This window comes from Akebia trifoliata, chromosome 1, assembly GCF_017979445.1.
Source record: "Akebia trifoliata isolate Shusen 1 chromosome 1, ASM1797944v1, whole genome shotgun sequence".
NCBI classification, from domain to species: Eukaryota; Viridiplantae; Streptophyta; class Magnoliopsida; order Ranunculales; family Lardizabalaceae; genus Akebia; species Akebia trifoliata.
In genome coordinates, this window is record NC_141375.1 from 18,564,811 (window position 1) to 18,578,555 (window position 13,745).

Here is a 13,745-nt window from a genome sequence, read left to right on the forward strand (position 1 = left end):
CCAAATTCGAATATTAAGACTATTCAAATTCAAATTCGACATCCGAAAATTTCGAATTCGAATTTTCGACTATCCATTGACACCCCTAGAGGAGAGCGAGGCCAAGGGCATATTTAGGGGTGTCAATGGATAGCCGAAATCCAAATTCGAAGTCGAATTCCAAAAATCGGATATTATCAGAAATTTTCAGATATTAGATTCGAATTCGGATGGTATTTAAAAATTCGAATGAGTTTCAGATACGAATTCGGATATTGCGAAATCTAATCCGATAATATCTGCTCCAATATATATATATATATATATATAGTCAGGATCAAGGGACATATGAAAAAACATATGTAAAAACAATGTAACATTAATAAAATTTCAAAATATGGGTTAGAAGTTTCGGATTGAGCTAATTTTTTGTGAGGATGATCTCTATGATGGGAAGATCATCCGCAAAAAAAAAAAAAAAAATTAGTCTAATGTGAAATTTCTAACCCCATTAAAAGTGATTTAGAATCTGGACCATCGATTTTTTATCAATAATTTGTAAATCACTTTTGATGGATTTAGAAGTTTCAGATTGAGCTGATTTTTTTGTGAGGATGATCTTCTCATCACAGTGACCATCCTCGCAAAAAATCAGCTCAATCCAAAACCTCTAACTCATATTTTGAAAAACCATTGGTTACTTATGTCCCTTGAACCGCCCCCTATATATATTCATGTTATACAACAAAACAAAACCTTTAAACCTTTATCTTCTCTCAACTAGAAACGCAAGAACCAGCCATCAAAGATCGGTACGGTGGGTTTCGATGGTGCAAGTCTCATACCCAACATCTTCTCTGGCCGACGAGGATCTAGGTACACATTTTCTCTCTCTCTCTCTCTCTCTTTCTCGATAAAATCCTATTTTTTTTACTATATGAGCTCCATAACCATCGTCTTCTCTGATCAACGAGCTTCTAAAGATATTCTCTCTCTCTCTCTCTCACACACACACACACATACATACACAAAATAAAATCCCATTTTATACGATTTTAAGACTGAAATAGTTGGAAGATTTAAAAAAAAATGAAAATCGATTTGTTTTTTTATAGATTGAAACGATGGTATTTTATAAGATTTTTTTATTGGATCGGATATCCGGTGCATTTTTAAAATTCGAATTCAAATGTTTGTTAGTGATATCCGATTGGATTCAGATTCGAATTCGAATTCGGATATCATTATTTTTTTTTTCGGATTCGGATTAGGATTCGGATATAGTACTATCCGTTGACATCCTTAGGCATACTTTTGAAAATACAGGGGCTTCTGAAATATTAAACAAAGAATGAAGGGTTTCTTAAAATCAAACCCCATTTAAAGGGATTATTGATTCACTCGTATGACGATGAAAGACTCGAATCGTGTCTGTGCTGCTGTAGGTGTAGGTACGACGGGAGAGAGAAGAAGGAGGTTTCAAATCAACCACTGACCTCCGCCCATTGAGATCTCGGACTCCGATCCAACTCGGGCGAGTGAAACTCTTGAGGTATCTTTTTCTCTCTCACTCTATCTCTTATTTATGAACAAAACCCTAATCTCTTTCTCTAGCAACAAAACCCTAACGTCTCCCTCTTTATTGTAAGCATTTGTCTTTGTTGTATTTTGTTATTGGGTTTTGTTAGGCTCACAACTCACAAGATGTTATATTTCTTGTTTTTGACCAGTTGTTAATGAGTTGAATTGAATTGGGTTTATTATTCTCTATGTAAGATCAGCGGATGTGGGCTGGTTTATGTTGGATGATAATCTCAATGGACTTAAATGCCTCACCATTACCCGAAGAAGATGAAGAAGAGATCTTTGAGGGACATGTTGAAGAAGAAGAAACTACAGTTGAAGAACATATAGAAACTGCTGTTGAAACCCTTCGCCGAGTACTCTCCTTTTCTTTTCTTTTCTTTTCTTTTCTTTTATTATATATATTTATATTGGGTTTTAATTCTTTTTTGATTTTATGCCTTATTGATGATAATTTTATTTATTTATAAATGAGCATGCAAAATGTAATTTTCAAAGTTTTGTTTATAAGTCCTGATTAAATCACCAACTAAAAGAATTGTGAATTAATCATGACTTTTTCAAAAAATTGGAGAATTTTGTAAAAGCAAACATCTAAGATCAAACAAGAGAAACGCAAGCAAACGAAGTAGATGCCTCACAAAAACAGATAATCCCAATTAAATATGGACTCATGAAAAACAACCTTTTGAACTACTCCGATAATTTATACCATAAGAAGATGCTTGCTTTTATATTTGAGAGTACCTCGTGCACACCATTGTCATTGACTTTGAGACTTAGTTTTCCTTCTTTTTTTTTTCCTCCCAAAGACTCCGAAAAGCAATGAATGGGAGAATGTTTGTAAGATTCTCCCTCTAGCATTAAAAGCACACAAAATCCAATTAACAAACAAAACCACCACAAAGAAGAAATGTGACCAAATGATGGACAATAAGGCAATGATTCAGTAGGCACTTAACACTATCAACATTACTTTTGTTTACCATGAGAGATTAGTTGGTCAATGGTTAGAATTTTATCTAAATTATCTCACCAAAAAAAAAAAAAATCACTTTGGATGGAGTTTTTGCTCCCCAAATTATATTTCCGGGATATGGCTAGATAGGATGGGAGGACAACAACTTATGAAGGGATTTGATATAGAACTTTTTTTAATCTCGAATTTTGATCCAATTTCTCTTATCTTCCAATCTCGGGGAAATATGGAACGACACAATACATTCCATCAAACATTCATTTGGGTCTAATCTTGATCATTTAGGTTCTTACTGAAGTGATGAGGACATCAAAGCTTGAAGATTATAATTTACTTTTTTGTTTTAGGATTTTAGTTTTATGTTTTTTGGGTTTATTTTCATGTTTTATTGGTCTATGGTCTTAGTATAATATTTAGGGGTAGTTTGGTAAATTTAGTTTGTCTTTTATTTAAATTTAAAAGGGTTGGAAAATTAGGAGAGAGGAAATTACGAAATTAGGTTATTTATTTGGTATTTTAGTTTGATTAGGATTCTTGAATTATTTTCTTTATATTAGATTGTATTCAGATTTTTCTAACGAAGAATTTGATGAGTAAAGAATGAATTTCTTTCATGGAGTGCAGTGAGTTCTCCACAATTCTTAATGTGATTCCAAGAAACCCTTGGTATCATTCCAAGGTTCTATCCTTCTATCCCTTCTTTTTTCTTCTAATCTTTATTATTCTTTTTATTATTTTCTCTTAAATTTCTTGAATTCTTGATTCTTGAAACCTACAAACCTCAATCCTAAATCCTTTCCCCTTTTATTTAACCCTTATCCAACCCCAATTAAAATGTCGTAATTACATCTCAATAGCCAATTGGGATTTTGGAAATCTTTTTTCGCCCAAATCCCTAACCCAATTCCACATCCCAAATCAGATTCCTAACCCCCCAGATTTCCTCATCTTCCTCTATCTCCCCGCATCATGAAAGCCAAAGAACTACCAATCCTGAAACTCACGACATGCACGACTCTTTGATTTTGATATTAAATGGGTTATATTACCATTGTTTTGATTTGATGTGGCAATCTTAACCCCCCCTGTTTGGACACGACTCGAAAACGACACAAAATTAGTGGGTTTGGGTCATAATAGTGTCAACCCGTCTAACACGATTATTAAATGGGTTGGGTCTGTGGGTTAGGGGCGTCAATTTGCTTAACCTGTTTTGACACGTTTAATTATTCTGTCATTAATGTGTAGTTTTAAATATATCAACACTTATTTTATAATTTTTTTAAAGTACGCATTTTTTGCTAGAATTTCCTAGAACTTTTGCATTATATATTTTTTCTTTTCAAATTCTATAAAATATAGAGGGTGTGTTAGGATATTTTTTAAAATAATTAATGGTTAAGCTTTTGGTTTGGAAATAAAAAACACTTTCCTTACTAAGTTATTAATTAATTTATATTTTTCATTGAAATCTAGAGGCATGTAGTGTTTGATTCCTAATATAGTAATCCATGTGGGCAAACAACTCTTAGTAAGATTTAAGATCTTACAAAGGCTAGTATGTCTCATGTGATAATGAAATATGCTTTGCTTGGCCAATAATAATAATAATGAAAAAATTCTATTAACTTGGTTTTTTAAAAAGAAAATTATTTGTCACCATTGAACTTATGTGACGGTTGTGTGACTTTATTTTTAGAAATTGTATTTTATTTTTGGTTATGAAAATGGAACTTTTTTTTTTTCCAATAAAGATTAGAATTCTATTAAGCAGGTTATATATGGGTTGGGTCAGGTATACCTATTTATCAATGGGTTGGGTTTGGTAAATTTTCATAATTCCCTTACCTCAACACGACATGACCCAACCCATTGCCACCCCTAGTTTTGATGCTTTAAATGCCCTCTTTCTGCTTTGAACATGGTAAGAGTGGTTGTGATGCTGTACTTTACATGAATGTGGCACCTGTCATGATTGTTGATTTTATGTGCTTTATGCCTTAGGAGCGTGAAGAAAGACGTAGGCGTTTGAAAAGGGAATACCCAGACGAGGGGCCAAAGCGTGTTGTTCCACCTCCAAAGAATGATTTTGCAGCTCAAACTAGAAACTTCAGATCTTATGATAGAAACAAGCTTCCCCCTGGTAGGTGTTGTTTAACATATATAGGCATAGATATTGAAGATGCAGTCTGCTTGTGTTTCCTTTGAATTGCATGATAAAGTGGAAGTACTGATAAAATAAATGATGAAGTAGATATTATTTGATTGAATTACATTGTCTGTTATCATTTTTTCCCGAATATATTATAGTGCTGTTCGAACCATGTGACCAATGACTATTTTGAACATATTGGGTAACAAAAATATCAGTGATGTCATATTTGTCGTTGACAAATTACAATGTGATCATTTCTGTAATTCAAAATAAAAACTGTTGACTTTTGCTTACATAAAGGATGATGAAAATCCCTAAAAAAGCATTGATTATGTTGTTGATAGGAGGATATAATAATGCAAGAACTTTTGATTATGAAGTCTAATTGTGTGTGTGTGTGCATGCCTGCGCGTGTGCATGCATGTTTGTGTTCTGAATATGTAAACTGGATTTTCTCAACAATAAATGCCTCTGTTTAGTCGTCTGTTTTATGGGATTAACAATGTTTGGTTGCAACTGCAGTCAGGTTTTCTTGTATTAACTAATAAACCACCTATGTCACTTTTTCCAAGTATACTATGGAATTTCTCCTATACAGTTAGTTTATTGGTTGCTGATCTTACAATATGTGGACATTTTAGCTGTGTAGTAGTCCTTTTATTTTCTCTCTTCTTTGATCTTAATGGAATTTTTGAGGAACTGATTCAAGAAACTTACTTTAATTTTTGTTTCCACGTGAGTCAACTTTTCTCACTTTGTTGTTCTACTTTTGCCATAGTCATCTCAGAGCTTTGTTCATTTTACAGGTTGGTTGGATTGCCCTGCATTTGGTCAGAACATAGGTTACATAATCCCTTCTAAAGTTCCTCTTGGTGAATCTTTTAATGATTATATTGTTCCTGGTAAAAGATATTCTTTGAGACAAGTGACTCATCAACAAAGAGTGTTAGGAAGGGAAGTAAGTGATCCGAACTTTTGAAAGATTCAACTCATAGTTAATTTTTCAGCATTGACAAACTCACTGTATGTTTTACTTTTGGATTCCAAACCAATCCATCAAATTTTTGAATTGGTTGACATTGTGTTTCTCCTCTGTTAAATTGTTTTTATTATTGTTTTGCGGTTCCTAGCAAATGATGAATATTATTTAACCAACAAATTCTAGTGTGCATCTAGTTTGGAAGTCATGGTAATCTCTGGGAGCATTTTTGTCTGATAAATTCATGAATTTAAGGAAAAGGGTCGCTGTTCAATATAGAAATCTGTACTTGCACATTGGCATGAATCTTAACTGAGACATAAAATAGCAAGCATTTTGACTTCTGAATGGCGGTTTACATTCTTCTAAGCGTTGGTGATGCTGGCCAACTTCTGTTAAGGCCAAAAAAATAGCAAAATAAAATAGAAGAGAACAGTCCAATGCAAGGGTTTGCACAACAAATAACCTTTGAAGATAGAAAACTTGACGACTTCGTAACTTAGTGCACACACCCATTATCCAATACTAGGAATAGAAAGAGTCAAAACCCAATATACTTATATCGTAACACTGATTACAAGTCGTGCCTCCAGCCCTCCTTTTATATTAATAAGTAACTTTAATCCTTTAAAAATTTTATTCCAAGCTAACTAATTTCTACTACAAATAAAATGATTCTGGAAACATCTAAAACTTCTAATTTCCTTATCTTAATAAGATTCTAGAAATTCATCATCATCAAAATCTTATCCCTAAATCTAATCCCAATGATCTAATGAACATAACAAGATCTAATGGATGTAAATAAAACTTAAAACAACATAAATATAATAAAATAAAAATCATCATCTAGATTTCAATCCTGTAACTTTATTTTCCTTCAATTTTCAGATTATGAAAACTCATTATAAACTCATGATAAAGCTACCAAACTACCTTCAAATATCTATACTAAGATCATGGACTAATAAAACACAAAAAGAAGTCCAAATACTAATCTTAAAATAAATTCTCCTAAACAGAAAACTAAATAAAACATAAAATCTAATGACCCAATGATCGTCCTTGAAACTCACGACCATACTTTGTCCATCCACAATGACTCTGAATGCCTTCTCTAGAACACTCTAAAGGGTGTGTTTGTGATGTTCTCATCCGTTTGTCTCCGCACGATAAACCATCCTAGAATTGAAAAGTAAAACTATCACCCAGTCTAAACGACATGCCTTTACTAAATGACTTGCGAAGGTTTGAGATACCTCTCCAAACACTGACTCATAAGTGGCATTAAAGTTTTAGCACACCATCCAATTTACTTTCCTACTAAGAGACAATGATCCATCCATCAGCTACCCCTCTCTACCCCAAATCTCCATAACCATTCTTGTGAAGAGTAAAATTCATCAACATAAGCTCCCTGAGACCAAAACCATCTTACTCGGTTAAACAAACCCTCATCCAATTTTTTGGATGATACTTGTGAGAGGTCACACTACCACCCCCTAGGAAATTTTGGACTCTCTTCTCAATACTCTTGGCAATATCTATGAACATGGAAAATAGGCAGAGAAAGTAAATCGGTAAATTAGACAATTTGCTCCTGGTTAGAGTCATCCACCTTCTTTTGGATGAGTACAATATCTTTCAAGAAGCAAGTTTCCAATTCACTCTTTCTAGAACTGGATTCCAAGTTAATTTCATCCTATACGAAGCACTCAATGGAAGGCTCAGTTGTGATGATGGAAATAGATGATTTGATGATCCAAAGTAGAAGCAGAGCTCGTAAAGGCACCTACCTTACCAACACTGAAGACATGACTTCTAGCTAAGTTGATATAAAGAACAAAGACTACCTCAAAATTTCTTAGGATAAATCTGAGATAGACCAATTGCTCCCTTGATGCATCCATGAGCACTATAGTGTCATTAGCAATTGGAGGTGAGATATGAGATATCACTAGACTTGATTCAACCTGATTTGAAGCCTGATAAATAGCCACCTCCAATTGTTTTAGCTATTACTTTTATAAATGTTGCCACTTCTCTTGGAATTAGCTCTTTCTTTGATTTGCAAAGAAGATTGCCTTACAGTTGTCTACGCTAGCCAAGAAAAATGCTGATCTGAATTAGAAAGGATGAGATGGCCATTTCAACATCTTCTTGAAATTTTTTTGTTGTGGAAGCCTCCCATTTCTTAATACCAAACCCTTTTATTTTGGATTTTATTGCCTAGCAAGGTTGGTGAGGAGGAGATTTCAATTCTAGGAAGACCTTCCAATTGAAACCATAATTACGCTGGAAATGGGAGCAACATTATCGACTTTTATTGGATCGTTAGGAATAGACTTCACTGAAAGAGACCAATGATGGCCATCTGCAAAACTTTTCCATTCTAGACTGCCATTTTCCTTTGGAATCATAATGAGCCAAGAATCGTAGGGAGCTGATACATCTGAGATACAAACAAACCATCCATTGGTGTTCATTCATCGCTTTGCAGCTTTAATGGATCCCAAAACTGTGCTCTTCTTCCAAATTCCTTTTTAAAAAAAAATTATACTTTGGGGTATTCGATGCGTCATGAATAACTTCTGACAGTCTTTTGATTTCAAAGGCGACCTAACATCATTGATCTGATCCATTTCTCTTTTCTATGATCCATGACTCTAGTTGGTTTTTTCTTCAGCCTCTTCCAATTTCAAAACTTCTGAATCGATGTTAATCATCATTCTTGCTATTGGATTTTTTTGGCTTACATCTATCAAACCAATCATCTCAACCCTTGTCATTGGTAGAAACAAGGGGTCTTGCAGAGACGGATGTTGACTGAAGAAGCCATTAATGCTGGAGATGATTCTATTTTCATCTCTTTCATACTTTTGGAAAGATGAAGAGGAAGAAAGTAAAGATGAATATGAAGGAGAAAGATAACACGAAAAAGAAAAGATGAATGAAACACGTTGGAATGTGCGATGGTAAGTCTACACATTGATAGGTTTCAAATGAGTGCTCTTGATACAGAATTGATAATTTAAATGTCATAACCCAATTATGGACATGCACGACTCATAATTACTAAAAATAATATAAAAGACATACAAAATTTATAATACTAATTATAATGTCAACATCATGCCTTATGACACCATTTTTGACAGTTTGTGGGTAATCCTAACGAATATCAGAACAGGTATGTGCCTTAGGATTTGATTTCCATGACAGTATCTTGAGTAAATATCATCTGTCTGAAGTGACACTTAGAAGACTTTGCTTCACATCAAAAGTAGCTTGTTCATGTGAGATCCAAGTTCGTTCCACCATGGTATAACATTCCTTTAGAGGAACCAACTTGCACTTAGCACCATTGATAAGCTCTCCACGACGGAACTGAACGACTAAATCTCCCTCATACTATCCACAATACCTCTTATCTTCAACATTTCCTAAAATCTTCTCGACAAAAAATCATCTTATCTTCTCTGGACTTGCAATGACCTTTAAAAAAAAAAAAAGAAACTCTTATATCCCTAAAATTCATCCAACTCATTCATGGTTATACAATCCACTAAATAACGGCCTATGATCTTTGATGTATCCTTTAATTACTGTTGACTTCATTTGCGTACTGCATTAGTGCTGAAACTTTACGTGCATCTTATCTTCTCTGGAACCACTATTTCACCGTTTAATCCTATTTTCATTCCATGGACATGAATTTGGGTGTGTATCATCTCCTATTTCGTTGTTGAGTTGCCGTTCTCTTAGCAACCCACCATAGATCTGCACACTTTGTTTTTTTTTTTCCTGTTTCGATCCATAAGTAACTCAAACCCTGTACAAAATGAGTATCCTTGAGGTCATTTGATCGCTACTCTAATCCAATAGGTTTCCTAATGAACCAAATTCAACAAATTGGAGCAATTTGAAAAAGAAAATGTAATATGCTATAAATTGGGGGACTATATAAATTGTATATGCGTAGTGATTTGACATTCCTCTGCATGCCATATTTTGGACTGCATCAGCTGGATCTGATTTATATGTTTCAGTGATACTTTTGTAGAAGTGAAGATAAAATTCGCTTCTTATCAATTACCATTCAACGAGCATCCTTTATTTTATACATTTTCTTCTCAGTTTCTCACAGCGTTTGTTTATGGTTTGTCATTTTCATTTCTCTCAACGTCCTGAGATTTTCTTTTAATCATTTATGGATCTATCATTTAGTTGCTCCTTGGACTTTACACTCATAGTGACAAATAGTATTAACTGATTAGATGTCCCTTCATTTGTTGATAATTAATATAGAGAAATCCTATTGCCACACCTATTCATATGTAAATCACCAAAGTTAGCACACATCTTGGGGTGGCATTAGCAAAAGTTGGTGTGGCAAGAGAAAGCTCTTTTTAATATATTGAGTTCTGGTAACATTACCTTTCATGTGTCTTTTCCAGCTCGGTTTAGTGATTGATTTGACAAATACTACTCGCTACTATCAACCATCAGATTGGAAGAAACAAGGTATTAAGCATGTTAAGGTGAGAAGTGGGTTCTTTTATATTATTTTCTTCCTATTTATGCTTTATTTACTGTGATTTGGAGTCAATCCCTCTCCTTTTGGTAACTGAACCATTCGATCTTGACATTTTACTTTGTGATGTAGATTGCATGCACAGGGAGGGATTCTGTACCTGATAATGACTCTGTGAATATCTTTGTTTATGAGGTGTGCTTTTGTTTTAGTCGAATTGCATATTCCATGTTTTGTGCTTTATGGTATATGTTCCTGCTCCTTGTTTTCATTCTAGATTATGGCTTAAGGTCTCAGATAAATTTTAGTCAGATGGCTGGGTCCTATATAGGATTGACCATTGGCGGGACTAAATTCGAGTGGGGCTTGTGGATCACGTGGGTTCATCAACGGATAGGTCTAGATTGATCCAGATTGTCTGTTTTTTCGTGCTGAATGAGTGTAATGAGGATGAGTCGTGATCCCCATTTCTGTTTTTCTTTTTTTGTATCCATTTCCATTAGTCATAAAATTCCAATCCTAAACATTCATAATCGAAGCATGACCCCCGATGAATGACTATCCAGACCTTGGAATTAAGAAGTGCCACTTAGCTTAGTGGTAAGACGCGTGGAGAGTTGTTCCCACGTTCTAGGTCCATAACCCTTGAACTCATGCTTCTTATGCTAACCACTAACCATATTACCTGCCACTAACTATTAATCAAGCATTTACCTATCAAAAAATAAATAAATCCAAACCTTGGAATTTTTTTTTAGATGAGTATATTTTTAATAAGAGAAAAGGCTTGGTAAGCCATCTCTTGGATGAGGGTTCAAGCCGAATCAAGGCAACTCGAGAGATCTAAATGCCTAATGTGTGGATATTTCCCCCTATTCCTTCGGGTGTTGAAAAACTCATTGATTCCCGATGTCGAGCTACTATTGATATAGTTTCCAATCCCAACCATGGTGCACGTAAGCTTAGAAAAGCTGGTGGTTAAGCAGAGGCCCCATTGTTCATTGTGTTGCAATGAATCCATTCGATCATCCGCATGGAGGATGAGGGGCTCACGAAAGGAGGTAGACCTTCGGTGTCACCTTGGGAGAAGCCCAACAAAGCTGGTTTTAGGGTGAAGTTGGGGGGGTTAAGCTAACTAACTTACATCTCTGCCGGTAATGTTGCCTCTAGACACAAGAACGAACTGATGCAGGGAGACCCAACCATTTATCCCAAAAGCAACAACTGATGGGAAAGGTAGAATCAATCCCTTGATCCCATAGCCCAGGGTTCCAGTCAATCGAGGCAAGACCCACATCAGTATGGGGATGCACCACACTTGTGATGCTCTTGCATCATTCACCCACACTGGAAGAGTCTCGAACTCGAGACTTCTTTCTCTAATACCATTTGATGCAGGGAGACCCAACCACTTATCCCAAAAGCCGCTACTGACGGGAAAGGTGGAATCAATCCCTTTATTCCATATCCCAGGGTTCCTGTCAACCAAGGCGGGTTCCACTTCAGTGCGGGGATCATCCACACCTAGGATGCTCCTGCATCACTATTTGTATTAGTCATATTAGTCTTACATCATACATTGAGGCGTTTCAATTTGTCTGATTTTGATGGCTATCAATTGGAAATTTCCAATTGATCAACTTATGGGCTGTTTGTTAGTAACCAGTATAGAGAACATGAAACTAAAAGATTGGGACATTGCCATTTTTTTTTATAGATTTAAATTTAAGTAATAAATAATAAAAAAATCTCAATACATATCCTGCTCTCTTGAAACAAAAATAATCTGACAAGTCCACTAGGTCTCTTCGTGAAGGGAATATGAGGTCACCTCAAACTCTATCAAGCAGAATGCCAGTCGACAGAGGCAAACAGAGAATAGCACTTGGTATTTAATAGATGTATATAACTCTGTATAGGTATTTATTATTTTGCAAACTTGTGGACATATATATCTTAGACATTATTTATGTGTTTTCTAATTTTTTCTGCATATTTAATTATTTGTTTATTTATTATGCTTTTGGCCATCCCAACTTGGGGTCACACCAGATTGTTGGGACCATCCTGAGTTCGATCCCAAGATAAGCATATCTCACACCTGGAAGGCTGACCAGTATTAATCACATCAGCCTTCCACATGTATATACATTTCATGTTTTTATTTCATCCATTATCTTCGGTATATTGTCTACTTGATGTAAATTTTTTTGGTTTTGTATTCTTCCCATGGTCTATTTGTTTACTGAAAGAAGACTAACATGTTCTTTTTCCTGGATTACTTAGCTTGAAAATATGCACAAGATGGCAGATGATCACAAATAAATAAAAAAATGATTACTGATACTTTAGGTTTCGTCCAGGTCTTGCAGTTTGTTTCCCGCCAGAAACATGCAAAGAAGTATATTCTTGTTCATTGTACTCATGGGCATAATCGCACAGGTTTTATGGTCGTTCATTATCTTATGCGTTCACAATCAATTTCTGTCTCAGAGGTGAGTAATGTGCATTTATCTTTTTTTTTTTTCAGCACCTTGATTGTATCGGATAATCCCATTCATTTTGCAAATTTTTGTTGGATTATGTATTGAGCAGGCTCTACAAATATTTGCTAATGCTCGCCCCCCAGGAATCTATAAACAAGACTATATTGATGCATTATACATGTTTTATCATGAAAGGAAGCCTGAAACAGTATTTTGCCCACCAACTCCAGAGTGGAAGAGATCTTCTGAGTTTGATCTTAATGGTGAAGCTGTGCCAGATGATGATGATGATGGTGTTAGTGCTGCTCCATTGAATGTATGTGTTGATCTGGAAACTATCACACAATAGAGGAATATCATGCAATGTTTCATTTCTGAAATGTAACTCATTGATTTTAGGGTATTTTAGAAACACCCCCTGTAAAATTGATTATTTTAGGTTTACCCCTTGCAAAATTCAAGATTAGGCTTACCCCTTGATTGTAAGTCAACCTTACATTTTCTTGATGATTTTAAAGGTGGAAATTTTATTTTCTTCAAAATTCTCTTTGAATACTTAAAATAAATTACTCCATCAAAATTTGGAAAATATCAAAATTTCACTGTTAAATCATCAAGTAAAAACAATGTTGACTTACAGTCAAGGGGGGTAAACCTAATCTTGCGTTTTGCAAGGGGGTAAACCTAATATCACCAATTTTACAGGGGTATTTCTAAAATACCCTTGATTTTACTATGGAAATTTATTTTTCCAGAGAATTTTCCCCTTCTTTCTGAGAGAATATTGCCATTTTGTGCACTGGAATGAAGTTAATTGAGAGCTAATATACAAAATTTATCTGGAAGTGGTAAAAATTGTTATGGAATGAATCAAACTTCTTTCACTATTTAATTATGAAATATAGGTATTTACGATTAAACGAATGCTTGAACATGTTGGTAGTGTTCTTATATGGATAGAATGATTCAATGGGTCACTATAATAATTAAGGAACTATGGATTGTTTATTTTTTAACAATACAAGAATCGATAAGACATTTTTATTGAT

General features: G+C 34.7%; 1 protein-coding gene across 4 annotated transcripts in view; it reads left to right on the forward strand.

Annotated features, from left to right (window-relative positions):
- Positions 1-1,373: 1,373 nt before the first annotated feature.
- Positions 1,374-13,745, forward strand: part of LOC147410819 (mRNA capping enzyme family protein) — a 34,425-nt gene continuing 22,053 nt past the window's right edge. For 2 of the 4 annotated variants that reach the window (XM_086440457.1, XM_086440486.1), the window contains exons 1-8: positions 1,374-1,531; positions 1,710-1,919; positions 4,547-4,685; positions 5,504-5,655; positions 10,134-10,217; positions 10,343-10,405; positions 12,574-12,705; positions 12,806-13,012. In XM_086440457.1, coding sequence (XP_086296583.1) covers positions 1,764-1,919; positions 4,547-4,685; positions 5,504-5,655; positions 10,134-10,217; positions 10,343-10,405; positions 12,574-12,705; positions 12,806-13,012 — 933 coding nt within the window. In that variant the 5' untranslated portion in view covers positions 1,374-1,531; positions 1,710-1,763. The remainder of the gene's footprint in view (positions 1,532-1,709; positions 1,920-4,546; positions 4,686-5,503; positions 5,656-10,133; positions 10,218-10,342; positions 10,406-12,573; positions 12,706-12,805; positions 13,013-13,745) is intronic. The other 2 variants (XM_086440465.1, XM_086440475.1) reach the window with 2 other exon arrangements.